Here is a 23853-nt window from a genome sequence, read left to right on the forward strand (position 1 = left end):
TTATATTTCAAAACCCTTTAGTGAACTAACTCTTCGACTATTTTATCATGTATATACGGCGTCTCAATATCGGATTTTGCGCCAAACGGGAAAAGTGTCGTCTCGGATAGAGCAAACATCGTAAAATCCGAAAATCCCGTACTCTCCGATATTTTTCACTTGACAGAAAATAACATCCTTCACTGTCAAAATATCTCAGGGAAAAAGTCGGTTTATTGAATACAATATTTTTCGAAAGGGTCCGTGTCCGTCAGGTATCCGAAGGGCTTGTTTTGTCCCTGAAGTTTCTAATATGTTTAGTCAGGTGTTTTCTTATACATTCGTTAATTTCCATGAGATAAAGGAATTTGATATTCAGTGAATATTAATTAAATGAGATAAATTAGACAATACGTTTAGTTTGATCAAACTGAAATTTCCAATATTCAAATTATTCCGTATATGCAGAATTTTTATTACTCATAAACTTTTATTACCAGAGCTGAAGAGACACTTAAATCAATATTGATTTAATCCAACACACAAATAAAACATTCAGCACATCTCCAATTTATTATTTTAGCGATGACGATTTTCACAGCAAAAGTTCACCCACTTGTTATCTTTGATACTAAATATTTTCACAATGCATGAGTGCCGAAAAAGTTTGAAAAACTTTAGTATGAGTTCAGAGTTTTTTCCGAAATATATTGTTTGTTTTCCATTACAACGCTTTTTGGGAGAAAATATAAGAAGCGTGTAAGCCATTCGATAATGGAAATGGCATTAATGCATGAAGTCCTTAATATAATATAACGTAATGAATAAATTTCGAGGCTGAAGAAAAAAATGCTGCGTTGGGAAAAAATAAATTAAATAAAGAACCAATTGTGATCGTTATAATTGCGTTACAAAATCCACCCAATAAAATCTAGGGTACAACCACTTTTCTTCATTTTTTCGGTAAATACATAAGGATTATTGTCGTGATATAAAATGCTAAATTGATATTTAAATGAGTACTTTCGATTTATATTTAATAACGGTCTTAATTTGATTTGCTGAAATAATACTTGCTGCTGAAACTCACTCAAGTATGAACCAAAAAAATAATAAGGAGTTGTTGAAACAAGGATTCAAAATACTGCGTGATTTAAACATACAATTTAAACTCAATTTTTATTAAATATAAATCTATGATCATCATTAAATTGTTTACAGTCGTAGACTTATTTACTGGATGTATTGAAAAAAACTACAAAAACTACAAAAAATAAATATTAATGAAAAAGACTTAGGCAAGAAAATCCGGAGTAGGAAATTAATACTGGCACTAAAGATGTAGTGCATATAGAACAGCTGTGATTTTAGGGTTTACTTAAGTTTAGGGAAGTCTTAAGTTTGCCAATTTAAATCATTTATCTCATAGTTATATTTCCCTCAAATAATTGTTTCTAAGTACCCTCATGTTTTCAATACAAAGAACAGTCAAGCAATTTTGTCATTTCGCTTCTCTGAAGAGATTGTTCGAGCATCAGTAAACAAAAAGCAATAAGGAACTAATTAAAGAATCATTGTACACACAATTTCCTGTTTAATGAAGTTGTTTATTTACGTCTGTTGAAACTGTTTTTCATTCATTTGACATTTTAGAAACGGCGGATTTGACTAATTGAAAAGAATTTGCTTACAGAGCATCTTAGCCACCAGTACTTTATTTTAATTGACAATTATAAAGAAAACTTAGCTTATTTCCGTCAAGCAAAACATGGATTAATTTTATATATTTTACTATAGATAATACGAAAGTTACGCTACAGATTACAGGTATTTTCTCTAATTAATATACTTTTATTATAGTATAAGGGTACAAAGAGCACATAAAATATATAAATTCCTTTACAAAATAATTTGCTCTAATGTTGAAAATTTTGTTTGCGAAGTTTTATTTCAAGATTTTTCTAAAAGATTTTTAAGTACTACAACATTGTAGATATTATTTTGTGAGCGGTTTAATGAAAAATATTTGCTGAATACTCTTTAAAAATTCTTGTTTAAGTTTATAGAAACTGTTCTTTATATTAAAAAACATAAATTACATATCTCTATAAAAGGAATACTTAAATCTTTTTTAATTAAAAAACTCAATACACACTCAAGTTCTATCTTAGTATTCAGATATATTTATGTCTGCATATAGTACAGTATTCTACGTCATTTCATCTTAGAAAAGCTATGATAATAAATGAATAGTATTAAAAAAATACAATCGCAAATTACATAGTGGAGTGGTATTATTGTAACAGGGGTAAGTAGTAACGAGCCTATTTCGATAGGAACTTGAACGATATTAAAATATTATTATGTTTCAATTGGATATGTGGATCGTCCTGCATAATATTGTCATAGCCTGTGCATGTCTCTCATTTTTGAAATAAAATTTAAAAATGTACTCTCATAAAATTTTAGTTTGCGTTATTATCTTATTTTAAATATTATATATCTTAATTTGCTTGAAATAAATCAATCTTTGAAAATTTGTAACAATTTTAGTGTTCTCCATATCATTTAATTAGTTATCTTGATCAAGAAAAAATAATCACAGCTGGAGTTGTTTATAATAAAATATTGGGGTTGGTTATATTATGCTATAATATGACCCAAGTTATGACCTTGTTTCCTGTACTGCAGAAAATAAATCAAATAAAAATTGTAAACAAACTAATTCCAAGTCTACAATATCTTCAAAAAAATTTGTTACCATCGAAGACCACTTTGGTCTTGGTAGGTAAGGGAGCTACCAAGGAAAATAATACAATTACCAAACTCGATCAAAATTTACCCAGAGCATTGACAAATAAGAATTGTAAAGCAGCTAATTCCAAGTCTACAATATCTACAAAAAAAAAACTTTTTTCCATCGAAGATTAGACCACTTTGGTCTTGGTAGGTAAAGGCGCTAACAAGGAAAATAATACAATTAGCAAACTCGATCAAAATCTACTATCAAAAGGAATATAAACAGGTGAAAATAATAGAGAGAAGATGATAAAAGTAAAAAGGAAAAATCAATAATAAAACTGGAGTAGACAGAACCAATAAAATTAGAAATCAATTCTAGAAACTGAATAAGAAAAGTGATAATTTATGGTTAATGGTAAATATTATGGAAGAAGATTGAGTAGAGTTCAAAAATATTTTTTACAAATTTATAGTTTATGAGAATACTTCACATTATGTAATGCCGATACATTTAATTATGGAAAATACTATATTCGTATTTTTCTACAGCCTACAAATTACTTCACATTATGTTATGCCAATACATATAATTATGGAGCATATTATGATCATATTTTTCTACAGCCAACGAATTACTTTATGAATCATCACGAATTAATTATTTCTACATGACAAATAAATTGATTCCACATCCAGACACATAAATCACCATTTTGATAAATATTATTACCTGCTGGCTGTGGAATTGACGCTGGTGTTCGATCTGGAACGCCTGCTGATGATGCTGTCACCACAATTCACCACACTTCCTTTCGACGTGATCGAAAATGATCGGAGTCGATACAAATCGTCGCTCGCCCGAGGATTATACGGACGATCAGGCAAGGAGCAGACTCTCGGCCTGGCATGGTCTGGAACTAAGGAGAAAATTAAATTAATTTTCAACTAATGGATGATAACATACAATCTAGGATCTAATCACTAAAGTTGTATAAACAATTATTAGACTGTTAAAAATTAAATTTGGTTTACGAAACTAATTGTAAATCTTTTTTTTAAACAAGGATTTATCGTAAAGGTTTTGCATCAAAAAAGTTATAACATTTTTATATATCTTAATCCAACAGATTTTTTTTCTATCTAATGAACATCAATTTGATTCTATCAATTCATTTGATTCTATTTTACTTGACTCCTAAAATGCTATCCTCGTTAGTGCGCAAGAGTTTTATTTCCGATGTTACTGAATTTATTTTCATATTTATTTTTACAGAATATGAAATACTGACAAAAAAAATCTATCGCTTGTTTCCGAAACGAAACTGTGAATTTGATTCGCATAAATCAATCAAGGCGCTTATGCCGCTTTGCTGGTACTATACACGTGCTGTGCTACGCGTAGCATTCCGCGTAGACTGTGGATTGGGGAAACTTTATAAGCAAATATTTAAATATAAAAATTAAGATTATTTTTATCTAATTATTTTAATTATGCATTCAAGATTAATTTAATTTATTTAAGGATAATTTTATTCATTTTTTCAAAGACGATTCACAGAATTGATACTAGAAATTAGTAGCAGCTTTTTCAACACGATCGCTCCACCGTATTATAGATAAGGAAAGTTGAGAGCAAGTTTAACAATATTTCTTGTCTTAATATATATTATTAATAAAAATTAATTAAATAAGTATAAATATCAATAATCTAAATAAAAATGTAAATGCTTTTAAAAATTTAAGCTCGTGTACTTTAGTGTTTCGTGCCAAAAAGATATTTATAAAACAGACTAAAATGAAATTGTAAACTTATTTGGAGACAAAAGTGGAAAATCATAATTATAAATGAATATGAGATTTATCATAAAATATTTCTGTAACAGTTTACCGGCATTAACAGCAAATTTAATTTCTAAATTTTAGAAACTTTAAAAGACTTATTGCGATAAAAACATTTCTTGAAATTTTAACTTATCAAAGTAAGTTCAACAACAAAACTTTTTGGGAATTGTTATAATAAAATCTCGGTAAAATTATTATTTTGGAAGACTTTTCGATATATTGACTGGCTCTTTCACAGTGGTAGAAGCGTGGTGCTATTGTAAATGCCACAGCGTCGGCGAGATTATAAAATCGATATACCATTTAAAACAACTTGATGACGATCGCGGGCTACATCTGTACTTTTGTTCGGCTTTGTAATGCCACACAGAAATATTATATTATATTCATCATGAAGCAGAAAAACGATATGATAAAAATATAATTAAAATAAAATTGAGTATAAAATGATATATTGTTTTGCACTTATTGTTAACAAATTAAGCTATGTTAATAACGTATAAAAATATAATAAAAAGATAAATATAATAGACAAAAGCATTTTGAGATCATGAGATCAGGTTCTATATCTTTGAGATTATGAGATCAGATCTTTAGATTTTATCTAACAATTATTTGAAGTGATTTCGATTCTATATTATCATTATCATCTTAATTGAATATAAAATTTCTGTAACATAGTTCCATTCACAAATATTCGCTGAAACAAATCAAATGTATAGTTTCATATCGTGAGGTAGTTTATATGTAAACGTACGGTATCCTGTGCAACTTGTGTATGATCAACTTTTTGTTTGTCAAACATAGTTATACGAGATTATATTTGTGTTGAAAATAAGTTGAAACTGTCGGACTGTCAGATTTATGAAATCATGGAAGGCAGTGAATTAATAAATATAACCGAGGGAAAATACACATTGCAAAATGTATTGTTAATTACAAAAAAATAAGGGTAGTGTGTAATTTTCGATTGGAAGTAATAAAATTCTATTATCTCAAATATTGGATTCCAAATACATACATACATGTTCTTCTTGAAAACAGTTTTCGTTAAAATATGTTTACGGAAAAGACGATATTTGAAACAACGATCTATAAAAAACTACAATGCAAACATCTTACGGTTAACCAAAGTTACAATCAAAGAACATTAAAATTTGTCATCTTAATTATTTGACTTGAAACGCATACTATAAACTATAAAGAATTGAAAATGGTTGTTCTACAAAATGAATGCAAAAATATGTTCAGTCAAAGGATATTATTTCAAGCAATGATCAAAATTGATGACTAGTACAAATGTACTAGTATGTACAAAAATGTTTAGTCAAAGGACATTATTTTAAACAATGATCAATATTGATGACTAATTTGTTTATTTTTGCAGCAAAAATGATTAAATATTTAGTTCATAATTTTTTTTGTCCAAATTTTTTTGTCCAAAGTTTGTTTCACTTATGTTTTTTTTTCATTTTTGCACCTCCATTATTATGGTGCTACAGTTTTTATGAATAGAGCCAGAAAGCATATTAATAAGATAAATTCCAAACGTCTCAGAATCTTTTTATGCAAATACTCTGTCATTGTGTTTCCATAGCAATTTTCGTGAGTGCATCACCCCAAGACACCCAGTAAATCTAAGACCTCTTCTTACCTCTGAAGGCATTTGTCAGTCAGACATGTTCTGGTGAATTAGGGTCACCAAACATCAGTCTTCGCCCAGAGGAGACTTTTAGTTAAACAGGACGTAGAACTATGTAGATTTCTTTGTACATAAAATATAATTCAGTAGAAATGTTCTGTAGTGTTTGTGATGCTTTGTATTCGCCTATTTAGTTTTTAATTAGCTTTGACATTACATTTTCTATGTACAAACTTGGGGACATGTGCAGATATGGCTACTGTGTTGTATTTTTTCCATTTCTACTCATTATGAGGTTTAAAATCATTTGAATTAATAAGCTATATTTAGAACTAACACGTTTTCAAAGCAATTTGCATAAAGAAAAACATGATTTAAATATTTTAGAGGCAGAAAATAAAAGAAAATATTTTAAATACATAAGAAAATTATTAAATCTAAAAACTAATTTAAAATGTATTGAGATTGAATTCAAGCAGAAATTAAATATTTCAATATTTCGCGAATAAAAATAAAAATATAATTATTAATTAAATCTCTATAAAATAAAATATTACTTTTTCAAATAAATGTGAAAAAGGTGGTATATCACATAAATTAATTTATGGTTGTACAAAACACAATTTATTTGGTTAATAAATTATCCGATATTTTAGTAGAATGTAAAGCTCTAATTATTAATGATTTAGTTAATCCCTCAAATTTGTCTATGTTGTTAAAATTTAAAATCATTTGATAAAACTGATGTTTTGATAATTACAGAAAATAAATAAAATTGTTAATAATTTTTGAAGAAGTCATCTACTTTATATAAATATATTTTTGCAACATTATCGTTTCCATGATACGTTTTCATCACGATTATATTTTCTATACAATAGAAATTTTAAATTAATAATTTAATACCCTTTCTCATTTCGACATCCGAGTTATAATTAAACAGAAGCCGAGGTATTTCGGAGTTAACAATGAAAGTATGAAATTATCGCAACAAAAGCTACAAAAACTGATCGAAAATTTTATTTTGATGAATATTGTTAATGAATAGCAATGAAATTGTTCAATAAAGTATTTTATCATGTACATAATATTAATTTCGTATCGAATTTAATTTTACAGTCGTTATTTCATTATAACAGCGACTGTAAAATTTTATTGTTTATTTAATAAATGTTCACACCAATTTTGTGATATTTCTAAATAAAATTGTACAATGAAGGAATTTGAATATTCGGTTGTTTTGTAGTAATTTTAAATTACTGTAAGTAAAAATGCATTAACAAGGTGTTAGTCAAGGTAAAAGTTACCTTGAACCAAGTTGATAATTTGAGAAAATTAAAATTTAGCACCTTTGGGACGATATGTAGACATTTCGATTTATTTTATTATTGCATTTTGATAAAATACTTATGATTGAGCTTTTATAAATGAACAGTAAATTTTATGTGCTCTTTTAGACAATGAACCCTATCATAGAAAATTTAAAAAACTAAAACAAATAAATAAGCTTTAGTATAATTTTGATTTGACGATTTAACTATGACGATTTTGATGAAATTTTCTATGAATGGGTTTATGGTGTAAAAGACCACATAAAATTTACTGTTCAATTATAAAAGCTCAATTATAAGTATTTTATAAAAATGCAATTAACTATAGTTAATTGAATTTAATACGCATTTAATTATAAAAAATACTCCCCAACTTTTTATGCCTTAGAGTAGCTTACAGAAGTTCCTAATATCAAAAAGCTCTTGTACTAGATTTTGTAGTTTCAAAATAAATAAATTAAATCTAAAGTGAATTAAATTCAATTATCATTTAGTTACAAGAAATGCTAAATGTGGTCTCGACTATAATAATTCAAATTAATATTACACCCAACTTTTTAAGCCTTGAAATAGCTTATAGAAATCAAAAGCTCTTGGACTAAATTTTGTAATTTTGTAATTAAATAAATTGAAGTAAAAAATAAAGTTAATTAGATTCAATTATTATTTAGTTACAAGAAATGATAAATGTGGTCTCGACTATAACAATATAAATTAATATTACACCAAACTTTGAATGTCTTCCCCAAGTTTGCTAGATCAAAAGCTCTTGGAGCGTTGGCCCCCTTCGCCACTTCAAGTGAGTGGTTTAGATAATATTAACAGTCTTCTTGGGCAATGTTCCATGGGAAATATGTTCTCTGCCAGAACAACAACTTGGAATCTTGTTGTGTATTTACATAGCTCATATTCAAATAACACGAGCAGGTGGAAACCTGAGTTAATAGTTTGCCAATTAAATTATTATACATAATAACCCACGCGGAGAAACGATAGATAAATGATAATTGACTCGATCAATATAATTTATATCTTAATAATTGGAAACACGTGATTTTTTAAATGCATAGTCGCGTAAATATCCATATTTATAATCATAATTTTGTAATACTTATTTCAAACTGTTTAATTCTAGTATGTATTTATGACTAAAATATATCCTCCAATGAGTGCAAAATATATGTGCTAATGGTTTCTAATCTCGTCTGATAAACAAGATTCAAGGTTCATTTCCATTGATCCAAAATAAATTCTGTTTAGTTATTTTAATTATTTGTGAATCTATATTATTTCAGGCCTAATTCAAATATATCAATTGTGATATATTACCTCTGTTTTAGATCAGATAACATTGCAGATCGAATGCACACATTATTTTGACTCTACATTTAATTCCGGATAGTTTATATTTAACAAAACTAATTAAACTAACATAATTGATGATTGCTAGTTATAGGTACGTCAAATTCAGTTAGAAGCCTGTAATTAAAACCTAATCTATTACTGGATCAATTTACAATTATACCCTATTTAGTAATAAAATTCATATAATTATATTAATAATCTTATGTTTCTGACTGACGTATTAAATTATTATGAAAATACTAAAATTTACGTAATAGCAGTATGGTTCTGGGGTAAGTTTTCAAAGAAGTACAAAATTATTTTTTATAAATTTGGAGTTTTAGACATCCTTATATTAGGCAAAATATTTCATCAATAATTCACCAGTACTATTGTTTATATAAAAAAAATTTAAATCTAGATTGATATAATAGAAACCACTTAGTTTGGTAAAGGTTAGGGCATGAAAGTCATTTTTATTAGGTTATAAAAAATGTACAGGTATAACATTTTACTAATTTATGATTTAAATATAACAGAAAAAAACAATACAAGTTAATAATTAATTTAAGTCAATTATGATAAATATTGTTAATAAAATTATTACAGATAATTTTGCATCACAGTATCGAAAACTACTAATTAAACAGACAATGTTTTATAAAGTAATGATAGTTCAATAATGAATTGAACTCGGAAATATGAAGGCTTTTAAAAATATTACCAATTATAGGAAAATTATAACATCGCAAATGCAATTAACTTAACGGCATTAAATGTTTGTGTTTATTCGTGCATCAAGTTGAGTGATATGAATTAATTAGTTAAAGCACGTCTACGGAATAATTGATAATTATAATATATTGCATATTATAATTTATAAATGAAGACGTGTTTTATTCATAGATGCTACTAAAAGCTTATAACTGAATATTATAAATAATACCATCAAACATAGATCGATAGCAAACATTTTATAGTTATCCAAAAATTGATGACATGAGAAGTTATTTATGTAATATGAATATATACAATAGTAGTGTTTTTGATAGTTTTAGGCTACAATTTATATATATATATATATATATATATATAAATGTATGTATGTGTGTATGTATATATATAGATTAGTTAATATGTAATCCCACGTTTCCTCAAATTGCAGACCTCAGTCCTTTACCATTGTGGTTCTTTAGTACTTATAGTAAATCTTCGGCTAGTGTTTTAGACCCAACCCAAGGGTTAACATCATCTTAGCCGATTGAATGTCCCTTTTGCCCTTACTATCATTATTTGCACATTTTAATGGACTTCGATCAGTTTGCAAGGCCTCAAAGACTTCATTTGATATAATGCCATTTAGTTTATGGCAAGACAGGGGAGCTTATCGAAAACCGACAACTGATGGAAATGACTTATGTGATAATCCTAAAATCTAATGGAACAAGAGTAGCATGTATTATGCAATTCAAACAAGCTTGGATATAAAACCCATTTACATATTTTCTTATGTTAATCCACGTAAGTTTTGCATGACGAATAGTTATGAATAAGAGTATGATTCATCAAATATAAATACTCACCTGAACTAAAAATTTTATTTCAGTAGAAGCAATGGAATTTTTATTTTATTACATAATCATAATGCTACTTAAGAACGATCAAAATTATCAAGATTTTCAACATCAACTAACTTTATTCAACTTTCGTAGTTGAAGGATAGTCTCTAAGTAGATTTGAAGCATAATTTTAAAAATAAATCCTAAGAAGATTTTCTAATTTCTATCAGATCCTAAAAATCCTTTTCGTTATCCAAGTTAATGATGAAACGTGAAGAATTGAGAACAAGGCAATAGAATTTCTCAGACTGCCTTTGGCACTTATTACATTGTTTTATACGTCTCGGGAGTACAGCATCACATTTATTGCTTTGCTGCGGTATATATTATTCGAAATGTATATTATTTGGAGAACTGGTGACAAATTTACTCAAAAACTAAAAAAATAGTCTTTGGATACTATTTGGCATGACTACAAAAATCTGTCGTATGATGTAAAGTTGGTAAATGATACTGCTGGAATTGGTGGTAGCCTAAAAAACTATAAAATATATCAATATTGAAATTTCAAACGTTCCTTAAAAAAACGTCTGTACCGATTTTACAATTTTATAAGCTATTATCTTTACCTCTCGACACGGAGGAGCTGCGATCAGGTTTGCGAGACGTGATTATTTTTCAGCTATTTCTTTGGAATTAGCAAAAAAGAGCTTTTCTGTAACGGTTTCTGCAAAAATCTTGCTGTATCAAGTTTATGGATTTGCGCATTGTTCACAGAAATTAATTAATAGTTATCTAAATAGAATCTTTATGTCTACGTTACCTAACGAGCAGTCTACAAAACTTCTCTAGCTGTGTAAAAAATGTTACCATTAATTTAAATAAACAAATAATATCAAAAACTACATACATGGTATAAGTAATCTTGCCAGAAATTTCTTATAGCAGATGCTTGATAATTCACAAAATAATTTATTAAGTTTCTTAATTGTTATTGCTTGGGTGGAGCGACTATGGCGGATGCTGAGCACGCCATTGTGGAGTGCAAAAAATGGGAAAAGGGTAGACAAGAACTACGGAGGGAGATAGTCAGGCAAAAAATTACCTCCTAACCAATTTTATAACATTATTGACTTCATTTCTGCAATAAACAACTAAAAATTTTATCTGAGTAGATATTCCACAAAATTTCACTTACTTATACTCTTTCCCTAATTTGGTGTTCAACTAACATTCGAACAAAAAAAATTTTCTTTTTCCACCTCCCAGCTCTCTGTATTTTTTTCCGTGATGTGTCGGCCACCCACAACGTCTGAGTTAGGCACTGAAATACAATGATCCTGACGTACACTCGTATATTGAGAGACATAAAGAGAGCCCTCGGAAAAGGTGTAAGGATTTCGTCTTGTGGGAGTTACAGTCGAGGAGGATTACCTTGCCACATACGATACCAAGACTTGGTCGATAAACATTTACGCGAGCATCTTGACAGTAAACTGTAAAATTGTGAATGTATAAACTGATATTCTAAACTATCTGCACGAAGAGTTATGAAATTTGAATTCAAATTTTGCGGGTAATATACTTTGTAGATTATTGACCTCAACTCACATAATATAGTTTTTCTGTGAAATTCGATTTTGATATTTTTAAAGCTTCTTATGAAGGTTTTACTGTAGTGACAGTCGTCACAACTCCTAAACATGAAGTATGTTTTTTCGAACAAGTTTACAGCATTGCACACAATAACTATTATTACTATAAACAAGCCGGCTTTTAATTGCTTGGGTGGAGCGACTAGGGCGGATGCAGAGCACGTCATTATGAAGAATTATGGAGGGAGATAGTAAGGAAAAAAAATCTCTCCCCTAACTTTTTTAATAAAGTATATTATTTATTTTACTTATGGGTCAGCAGTCCACAATTTTTTCGTCCAAGATCAACTTTCTATTTCTAGATTTTTTCTATCCATATTCCTTTTCAATAAAATTGCGTTCTCGGATCCTGTATGACATAGGTTGCCTTGTCAATTCTCATAAAATGTCATACGAGAGATGAATATTATGTAATATTCTTTACATCTTTACATGTATCGGAGGTATTATAACGGATGCTTTAGAATATATTCCTTAGTATGGTTATGGGATATGATGTAGGGCTTTGGAAACCTAGGTGATGGATGAGAATTGTCTACGTTTGAATCTGTAAGAGATACGTATGTAAAAGATGAGAGGTAACATAAATCAATCTATTAAAATGTAAAATGACCTTATTTCTCTGCAATATTTTTGAACAAATGATCATAGCAAAAGTTGCAGAGATTCAAAATCCAATTTTCTTTCAAGATGATTAATATCCCTCGAGCATCGGAAACTGATTTTTAGGAAGATGAAAAATAGCTCAATATTCAGTATGATTTACAATATCAAAAAAAGTGACAAAAATTTTGCAAGCATGGAAATTTAATTACGCAGGTACTTAATTTCACTTTATATATGAGAGGATAACTTAATATACTGAAACATATATTAAAACATATTAAATTTGCTCTATAATACTATTGATTACTAACTGACTTGAATTGTTGCATATTCATAAAATATTATATTGACCATCATTTATCTTCATGAATTCTCACGTTCGCACGTTCCTCTCGAAATAGAGAATAGATCCCCGAGAATTTAGTTTAATTTTTTTCCTAAATATTTTATTTTCATCACCACGATAAATCAACTGTTCAAATCGGTTTTAAACCATCGAATCGATTTTTAAATTACAAAAAAGTAAAATAATGAAATCCTCGCGCATCTATTCTCTATTTCGAGAGGAACGTGCGAATGGCAGCAACGCGCCCTGACGTCGAAAATAAAAATTGGTTTGGTACAAAAAATGCCAGAAGGGTAATTGATTTCCGCACGGGTTCTGTTAAACTTTCGACGGTGAATTTCCTCGCAGACCATAAAATAACGGCCCCAAGGACGAAATTCCGAACACTTTTGAGTCCCAAAAATCAAATGTTGTGCATTAAATTGATTGCATTAGGGATTAGGGTATAAAATGAGAGTTTTATTTACAAATGTACCAAGCTTTATTTTATACTATGCAATTAACTTAATTTTGAAGACACTCTATAAAATTTATAAACGTCAAATTCTTTGATATAAATTATTACATTCTATGAATGTGGGTTACTTTATTTGAAACTAACAAGTATTGCACCATTTTGCAAAAATGATCAAAACTTTTAATAGAAGTTTGAACAAGACATAATTTTGTTCAGTTTTTTTAAAGAACTGCTTTCAAAGTAAACCAGTTTTGAAAATTTTAAATTTACAGTTGAATTATTATTTTTGACTGCAATCCTAAAAATGTTATTAAATTTTATTATTTTTGTCTATTTAAACTTTTAAAATGACCACAGTCAAAAATAATAGTTCAATTGCATCACTTTTACGTTTTTAAGTTTGTAAGTAATTGAATTATAATTTTTGACTTTGGTATAAGAAATGTTATTAACGATTAAGGTTTTACAGTTTAATGAACAAAAATAATAAAAATTAACCACAATACCCGAAAAAATAGTCACAGTTCGTGCAAAGCTCCAGCTTAAAGCTCTAGCTCTAACTTTTACTTCAAAGCTCATAATTTTCAAACAACTTGGGATATTGTTTTTTTTATAATTTTTCGCATGAATTAATAAATTACATAAAAATTTGTAAAACATATGTTGTATGCTCTATGTATTTTTATCAGAATGATACTTCCTATGAAATTTCAAAAGTTATTCAACATCTAATTATTTAATCTAAAATTTAACTTTTAGGAATATTAATAATATAAAATCTATAACTAAAATAACACAGATGAAAACATATTAAATTTAAAAAAGGCAATAAATTCAATAATAGGTAGGTGTACAGCAACAGATTTGTGAAGTGTTTGAATTGAACATAAATATATAATATGTTATATTGCAAGAGCTTTTCAATAAAATATTGGATTATCGATGGTATTTTTAATTCAGGAGTGGTATTTTACATTTATTAAAAATACGTTTTATATAAACATGCACAACTAAAATTTCATTAATATTTCATGTCATATTTTAAAAGTATTCGTTGATCAACTCCAATTCATTTTATAAAATTTTTTGTGACAGATTTTTTGCGATGAGAAATGGTTTTATTAATATAAAGTCATATCTCTGAATAAGCAAAAAATAATATGAATTCATATCTTTAAGTTTATTATTAAATTCTTTTCAATATATATCGCCAGGAATTATATATATTTTCCATTTCTGAAATTTTTGCAGTACCTACTTATGCATAAATATATTTTTCATCTTCTACGTTTTCATGACATTTATTAGATGTTGAAACTAATATTTTGGAGGAAATATGAACGAATGACATTTTAATTTAAAAAATATCATAGATATTAAAGTTACAGAAGAGATAAAGGAAAATTTGGTCAATTAAACAGCATGTGTTTTCAATGAAAAAATTTTAATAAACTAAATATTAATGTTGTTTGATTATAAATATTAGTAAAATATATAATGAATAAACCTATATAAATGTATAAACCTATATAATAAATTATACAAAAATCTTCTGACTTAATAGAAATAATATTGAAACGTTGTTGTCACTATGTGTGATGTCTAAGTTGCATTATATATTAAAAAAATGAATGATTTGTGCAGATCCTGGTTTAAACACGTTTTATCGTTTACTTCAATCAATATTAAAAAAATATTAGTAGCAAAACTTTTAAAAGTCCAAAATTTAAATTAAATTCAATATTTAAAAAAATGTCGTAATCATGTTTATGAGTCTATAATATAATACAGAAGGATTCAAAAATAATGAATGTCCTTTAATACTTTTATGTATTTTATCCTTGAAATAAGCATTTTATTATGTTCATTTCTTGTCTAATATCCTACCTGTGTTTTCATATGACCCTGTTCTTTCCTTTATTTCGGTTTCGTTTTAATATAGGAGTGTGTAGAATGCAAGGTACGCTTTTAGGTAGATTTTGCGACTCATCATGATCATAATTGGTTGCTACGGGGTAGTCTACAGCCGGGGTGAAATCGTTTGAAGAAAACCCCCATAGCTTTAAATAAACCGAAACATATAACGCGGCTAATGTAATGTAATATGAACACTGAAATTTATGGGGTTTGTCTGGGAATAGTGTCTGAAAACATTTCTACAATTATGAATTAGCTGGGAGTTTTACTGAACATAGTCAGATAGTTGTTTGATTGCTCAAATTTAAATAGGACCTTTGTGTTTCGTTCTACTCTATATGTATGACCTAGAAATACTATGAACATATATACTCATATTGTGGATATAAATATTTTTTCCATTAACCAGCTAATTATTTTTCCCTGGGTCATGTCCCATTTCCTGCATCTAATTCCGTCTACATAGGTAAAACTATATGCTGGGTTGTACTATTTCTAATTAGGAACTCAGAATCCACGAATTCACGGAGAGTATTATTAGGTTTGCTTCATCTGATGATTACCCACAAAAGCGGACTTGAATGCGAAATTATCCATGTATCCCCTTTCTGTGCAATATGAGCGGAATTATATTCTGAAAATCATTAACAGATTACCGCACAGATGGATAATCTTTTGGTGGAAAATTAACTGAGTCCAATGTACGGTGAAAAATCACATAAATGTGTCATTTGTAAATGACTAATGATCATTTTTGACCGCTAAATGATATATTTTCTTACTTAACTTATGAGCAGAGAACAATTAGTAGCTGTCAAACAAATGAGTAGCAGACAAACAAAAAATATTAGTTTGTAGTACATGCTAAGTATCAAAGTTGACGCTGTATGTAAAAAAAGAAAAAGTGTTTTCCGTTTTTCTGTTGAAATCTTTCTTCAATTTTCATTGCCATAAACCTCACGGAGTCCGAGACCTTTCCAACGAATGCAAAATCGTCGAAATCGGTTCGTGCGTTCTGGAGTTATATCGTCAGGAAGGAAAACCCGACTTATTTTTATATATTAGATTGTTAGAATAGTGTACACTGTTTATATATATTTTGGTAATTAAATAATAAAATTAAATACTAAATAAATCACACCAAAAAGTATATAAGAATTTTCATGGAAAATACATGTTTTCATAAATCATGAGCATGATTTCTGTCCTACACTATAAATATGTAAATACGAATATTTTATAAAAAGTGGTGTCTGGTGTCACAAAGTAATTATCCCCAAAACTGCACTTTTAAGGGTAAAATATTCAAATTTACTTAGTATGAAATTGATCTCATACGAAATAGCGTCTGTGTTTGTTCTATATTCAATTACTAACCACTTTACTTGGGATTATGGCATATGGAACCAGACGGCTTGAACCGATCCTAATAAAAATGCAAATAGATACAGCAGATTTAGTCATTTGGCAATCACCTTCATAATACGATTACTTTTAGTACAAACGATTCAATTTGACTCGAAATCTGATTAAAAATTGCCATTTGCTCGCTATATTCGATTTGAAGAATCCATTGAAATTCATTGAATTTTAAATGAAGCGGTTTGTGTTATAAATTGATAATCCCAAACAGAACAAATAATAAATTGTGGAATTAATCAAATTATTAAAGCCGGGCCGTTGGGTCAGAATTGCGGTTTTTATTCAGGTGAAAAATTATATGGTTTTCATTGGATATGAATATATGATGAAAAGTTATATTTAATTTTTATATGTGTACATACATAAGTTTATGATTAACACGATACTAAACACTATTATTAACTAATTAATAATTAATTAATTTTGCATATTTAAATTCATTACATATTCCTGTATCCTGTATCACAAAACGTTGGTGTTCTATTGTATTATCTACTAAACATTTTAGATTTTTTTTTATTTAAATTCAAAAAAAATGCAAAGAATTTTAATGTAATTATAAAATATTAGTTTTATTATTTATGAATATTAATTATGTTTTAATGCATATCAGGAATCAAAAATAAAACATCATAATGTAAAATAAATATCATTTTCTATTCAAGTCTCACAAAAGTCAATTTACATCTTATCCCGCATTATGAATACATATTACTTCCGACCTTGCAGGGATTCATCTAATATGTCAATGGACCCGATTCGAATCGTATTAAGTAATATGTATTTGTTCCTGTCCAAAAAGGTATGAAAGGTCGGGATTCTAATACCCACACAAATGGGTATTATTATTCGAAGTTAATCTCGGAAATTCTTTATAATCCGACATCGTGCCGCGTTCCAAATTAAAATCGTGGAACATGATTTTGAAATACACAGCTTTGCATTTAGAAAATGAAAAATTGTGAGAGAAAAATCGACGTGTATGAAAACTTTATAATCGAATAATAAACTAAAATTATTTTTGACATTATCTATACACATTTCATATTTTTAATTATTAAAAATAGTTGCCGCCGATTCTTAAAAGTATGTATAGTAATTTGAAAGTTTAGTCATAACACTACTTTTTTCTTACTTCTTTTCTCTTACTAAAATAACATTTTCTTTCTACGATTTCTTCTATTTGATTTCCACGTGTACTCGAGAAAAAAGAGTTGTATACCGTGATTGTATATACAATGTCAGTTTGAATGCCAAGAAAGCCCGGTAGAGACATTAAGAGTTCCAAATGAAGCGTCAATATTTGCCCGAACAGTAACCGCGGGCAACGCTTATTGCCGCTACGAGTATATGAGGTCAGACAATCGTTTGCACGTGCTCTGGACAGCCACTGGATAAACTAAAAACGATGATGAAATATTATCGTTTTTAAATGAAAAAATATTGTCGAAAGTTCTATTCACCTAGGATTATATACACACACCTAATGACTATTATAAAATTACGTAAAGACACGGTTTACCTTGTGAAAAAAGCTCGTTAGGTCCAGGTCTACTTCTTTGGAGGCATCCATTAATCACGTGATCGATTTTTTAAAGATTTTTGAATCCATCCTCCCCCTTGGTAATTCTTGGTAATATTAAAAATTACCCAAAATTATATCACGTGTATTTTATTATATTGAGTTATAAGAAAGCATTATAAAAATTTTGATTTTTTTGAATGATGGTGGATATTTTTACCCGGGATGGGTGACGTTTTTGGTCAAGTAGATATTATATAGTACAGAGAAATGAACTCTATTGACATATATAGTACAAGAATATTTTTTAAAACTCGTTTCAAATTCTTTTATTAAAAAATTTAATTTAATAAAACATGTTCTATCTACGAGTTGCAGACAACGGTTATTTCTACCACCGTTTATGTAATCATTTGCACGTGTTCTGGCCTGCAAGGGTTGATTGCGAGTAAAATAGTTTTGTAGAAAACTATTATAGGTATATATCTATATATATATACCAACATGAAATAATTTTTAATTATATTTTCAAAAAAAACAGATATTTTTCAGAACACACAAATTAAAGTCATCAGCTTAGAAAGCACTGCTTTATAACCGTCACATAAAATTTGTCTAATCAAAATTTACCCTATTTTTAGCTTCAATATTTTAAATTCTATTAAAGAAAATTAAAATGTCAAATATCAATAGTTATCGATGCTCCTACTACTTTCACAATAGCAACGAGCAATTAAAAACAATCTTTTATTATTTTTTTATAAAAATTACGTTTCTGAAAATACCATTGATGATAATATTTTAATGCATTTCATTATATATTTAATGTAAGATATTTTTGCTCAAGATATTTGCTTATTTCCATCTCGAATGATTATATTTCAATTTGATAATTAGGTACTTTGCCAGAGTACTTGTAAATATCCTTTACTCATGCTAAATTTGATTCAATTATATTTAGTATATTCTGAGAAAATACTCAGTGAATTTTCTTGTTTACATCATATATTCAAAGGTCAATTGTGCTTTACGAATATTTTGGAAATACATATTATAATTACTACATCATATTTCCTTGAAAAATATGATACTTTGACATTTAGGGATGGTTTGAAGATCAAACCAGGAGTGATATTTATATTAAAAAATAAAGAAATAAAAATACATAAATGATAAAATAAATTGTATTATGAAACCTGTCATTCACAGGCATTTTTAGCGGGATATATTGGAAATATTGGTGATTTATTGTCTCAATATGAAAAAGTTTATATTCACGTGCGGATTGTAATTGATAGTAAAATGATTGTAAAATGATAGGTTTTGCAGATGTGTTTCATATTAAACTGGGAATGATATTTTTTTTAAATTTTAATGCCTATAAAACACTTTGATTTACCTGATTTTGTTGCATTACGTCCATTTAATAATTAGTTCAAATTAGAAAAAAATAATTAACCTGTGCTATATATTTGTGATGTCTTAAAATGATTTACTTCAATTTATATCAGCATTGATGGTGACAAGAACATACGTATATTGAAATGTTTTGTAAAAATGAAGATATGTGTATATATTTACATATATTTCAATTTACACATTCAAATCCAAATTTTAGATAGAGCTTTGAGCACAAAATTACTATTGTCTTAAAGTTGTTACCAGTTGTGAACTTTTAATAAAAACATTTTATGAATACAGAGCTTAACTAAACAATTTCTCGAATTTTTATTAATATTTGGATGACAGTGGAGGACAACATTTAGAAATAGCAACCTGAAAAAGAATTAATACGCTAAATATTATTTAGCATATTAATTGCCCTTTCAAGTTGTTTTTCTATACGTTGTCCTCCCCTGTCATCCCTTATAACCTGTGTATCGTGTAACAGGTGCGGGAAAACATTTCCCAATGGGAGCATACATCTTTTCTCCTGCGAAACTCATCGTGTAATATCCTTAGCGATGGAGGTCACGAAGGTCGCATTATTTCTAGGTCAGATATCTATTTCTCCGGAGATTCCTCCGGCAAATAGAGCATGAAACTATGTTGTTCGAAAGATACTCTGGATACGGATTAGAGATGTCGATAGATAAATTGTTTTAGAATAATAATAGATGATTTATTTTATTACAAACTCTTTAATCAAAATAAATAAGAGGACCCTCATGGTTCTATTATTTTCTGAATCTTTTGATGATATCCAATGATTGCATTGGACAGAAAAATCTACTTCATTCTTCTTGGTCTAAATTATCAATGGAATTGCATATCGATTGAAAATCATTTTAAATTTCCCTTTTCTATAATTTTAAATATATATAAATTTTAAAGTAAATGTAATTTTTCTAATGATAAACTCTAGATTTTTTCCAATATTTATCATTTATCGATAAGATTCTGACATCCCTATCATGAAAGTATATCGAAACCCATTCCACTATTAGTTTCCGAGTTTCAGTATCGTTTTCCCGGAAAACTTGTCGAATATTGCTGACGCAACGGTGTTGCTTTGATTTAGTGATCTTTTGATGGTAAATAAAACAACTGTGGATGCTGTGTCAAGGTTAAATTTATTGCTTTCTTCGGCAAAAAAAGATTAACTTCGTACTAAAAGACAGAGAAATAAATTGTGGCAGAATAGGAAAGACCTGACATCGTAAATAAAGGACCAAGCCCAAAACTACTAAGACTAGACCAACAGGTCATTGCTAGAAGCATTTGTTAATTCTTTGCAATATTATATAGTATTTTATTATATAAATAGCTAAAATATCTTTTAAATGCGGTCCTGCAGATATTAGACGTTTTATTACAAAACTTGTTCACTTTGAAAGACACAATCTGGACGGGAGCAAACTCATTTTACGAGCACTTACGATAAGCGCTCCACAATTTTCAATAACGTTAATAAAACCAATGTTGCTACGAGAAAAAGTAAATCTCTAGTATTTTTCAAAAGCTCTAATATCGCCCACAATGTCAACCGCACTTTTAAAAAAGTTCAATCGATTTTCCAATATTTTTTATAAAAATAAACTCGATTGCCTAGTTATATTTGCTTCCTGGTTGTGCACTTGCAGGTTTTACCTTGTATGTAGTTTCCGCGGTATTTGAAATGTCAATAAACGACATTTGTCAAACAGGACACATGATGTCAAATGCACAATTATATCGACAACATATCACAAGGGAATTAAATGCTAGCAAATGCCGTAGGGCATCCGATACCGGATTCCAATGAGTTATCTGAACAAACTTTGCAATGAGAAGATTGATAAAGGATTGATTAATTAGGTTTAAAGAGAAATTGAACACCAAAAAAATAAAGTAATTAAGAAAAATTGATCGATGAATAGAAATTATAAGTTTTTTTGAATCATTCCAATCGGTTAATTCATACTTTTGAAGTCATCGATGAAACTTTGTATACGCACATACATACATAGACATACACAAGGCATGTCAAAATGTTCTAAAGGGCTTGAAATGTGGATATATACAAAAATTTTAATATCAATTTTATTGGGATTATGATAACTTGCCCTAGATTTTATATCCATACATAATACATTAATAAATTAGGTAGCTCAAAATGTTTAGAAGGGCTTGAAACGTATATATATATGCAAACATTTTAATTTTAATTTTTTTGCGATTACCATAACATGTCCTACGGATAGTTAATAATGTAAATAAATGAATAAACACTGCATCAATTAATTCAATTAACGTTACAAATTAATTTACAAACTATATATAATTTCCATCTTATCTGGAGACGACTACATGAACTTCCTGACATATGTACTAATTGCTAAGAAATCAATATATTAATTTATGAGTGATTAAAATAGTATATAAATTTGCTTTCTCACATACGATTACGCTGTATATTTATTTCATAAAATCATCTATATCTATAGACAAACACCTGTTGCTTCTAAAAATCAATAGTGCTATCAACTCATAAATTCCTTTCATACCCTACACATTGAAAGAATCAAAGCTCTTCACAAGTATTCATTAATGCAACTTTATTTTTGAAATTTAATCTAAAAAAGTTTTGTTTACTGATATCTTTGTCAATAAGTAAATAATGAAATGAAAGAGTCTCTGGTAATGGTTGATATATCCCCGCAAAAGTTTTCAGACAAGTCAAACACACAGTATGCAAAGTTGTTTACTGGCTTTGTGATTTGCCTTGGACGCTGAAAACAAACTTTTGCAAAATAGAAGTAGAGCTTTTCGATTGGGTTTGTAAATTTACAACGTTCTAGGAAATATACAAACTAAATAACCAAAAATCTAACGGAAGAAAATACTTTTGCTATAGATTTTCAACATCAGGTGGTTATAAATATGTTTTCCTCTATTTTCGAATATTATTATAAAAATTTTATAACTTCACTTATTTTTGTGATATCACTAGTGAACCTTTATACCCGCGGTCCTTTAAACCCCTACATATAATAATTTAGTTATATCCTCATACAATTTATATATGCGTTTAGAATTTGCATGAAAATCAAAATGTCAACTTGGGTTGTTTGGCGATGTATTTGCCTCATTATTTATTCTGGGTAGTCTTCATTTCCTCATGAATAATTATAGATATTTTTAATCTCCTCTGACCTTATGTTATTATATCAGTGAAACCCCTTAAAGGTGAATTTTAATTTAAATAATAATTTTTGGATTCTAAAACCTCTGTTTACAAAGCTAATGAATGGTATCAAAAAATTCTAATTAAACCAGAGGAGGATTGGGTAAAAGACAAGTTTCAATGCGCAGATTTAGAACCATTATATTGTGATGAGAAAAAGGTTAAAAATCCCATTCTTGGGGATGAATTACAAATATTAAGCATAAATTTTTTACAATTTTGAATATCATGAAACATGTATGTTCAATTAGTGACATTTATATTTGTTATTCAAATGTTTCACGAGAATGGGCAGGGGAGAAAATTTCATATTTTATATCTAATATCGTTCAAGATCCTATTGAAGAACGCCTGTGACTACTACCCCCGTTTATATTTCCTTTAATATTACGAATGGCCCTATATAATGTAGAGTATTTCATGTCTTGTTATAAAAATTATTACTCTTTATTTATGTCACCGTGACTCCGAACAAAATCATTTATTTGTGTAATATTTGCGAGCGTAGCCATTTGTGACACGCTACAATTCGTTTTACTATCATTTTTAACGGGGCTAATGTTCCGTAATGTCGTAGCTTATTTTTTACGGGCGAGATTCCTTATATTTCCTACCATTAATGGAAGGACGCTCGAACGAAATTATAAAAAATGTTCTTACCAAAGTGACAGTCATGGTTTTAATTATGTTTTGTAATAAATTCTATATTATGTTTCTGTTCTCGAACGAATGATGATTTCCCTTATTGCTTCATCAAATTATTTGCATTTTCAATATTTCATCATCCGACTTACTTTATTAATATTTTTCAATTTCTATTGAA

The 23853-nt window shown here is 28.3% G+C and overlaps 1 protein-coding gene across 1 annotated transcript in view; it reads right to left on the reverse strand.

Annotated features, from left to right (window-relative positions):
• Positions 1-23853, reverse strand: part of LOC113383097 — a 45946-nt gene that overhangs the window by 19084 nt on the left and 3009 nt on the right. The window contains exons 2-3 of the mRNA XM_026621350.1: positions 3452-3638; positions 3276-3281 (exon numbers count right to left, since the gene is read on the reverse strand). Of these exons, the coding sequence (XP_026477135.1) occupies positions 3276-3281; positions 3452-3638 (193 nt within the window). The remainder of the gene's footprint in view (positions 1-3275; positions 3282-3451; positions 3639-23853) is intronic.

The sequence above is a fragment of the Ctenocephalides felis genome, unplaced genomic scaffold, assembly GCF_003426905.1.
Source record: "Ctenocephalides felis isolate EL2017-DRISC unplaced genomic scaffold, ASM342690v1 CF-g0.4_SCAFFOLD_03570, whole genome shotgun sequence".
In the NCBI taxonomy this organism is placed as follows: Eukaryota; Metazoa; Arthropoda; class Insecta; order Siphonaptera; family Pulicidae; genus Ctenocephalides; species Ctenocephalides felis.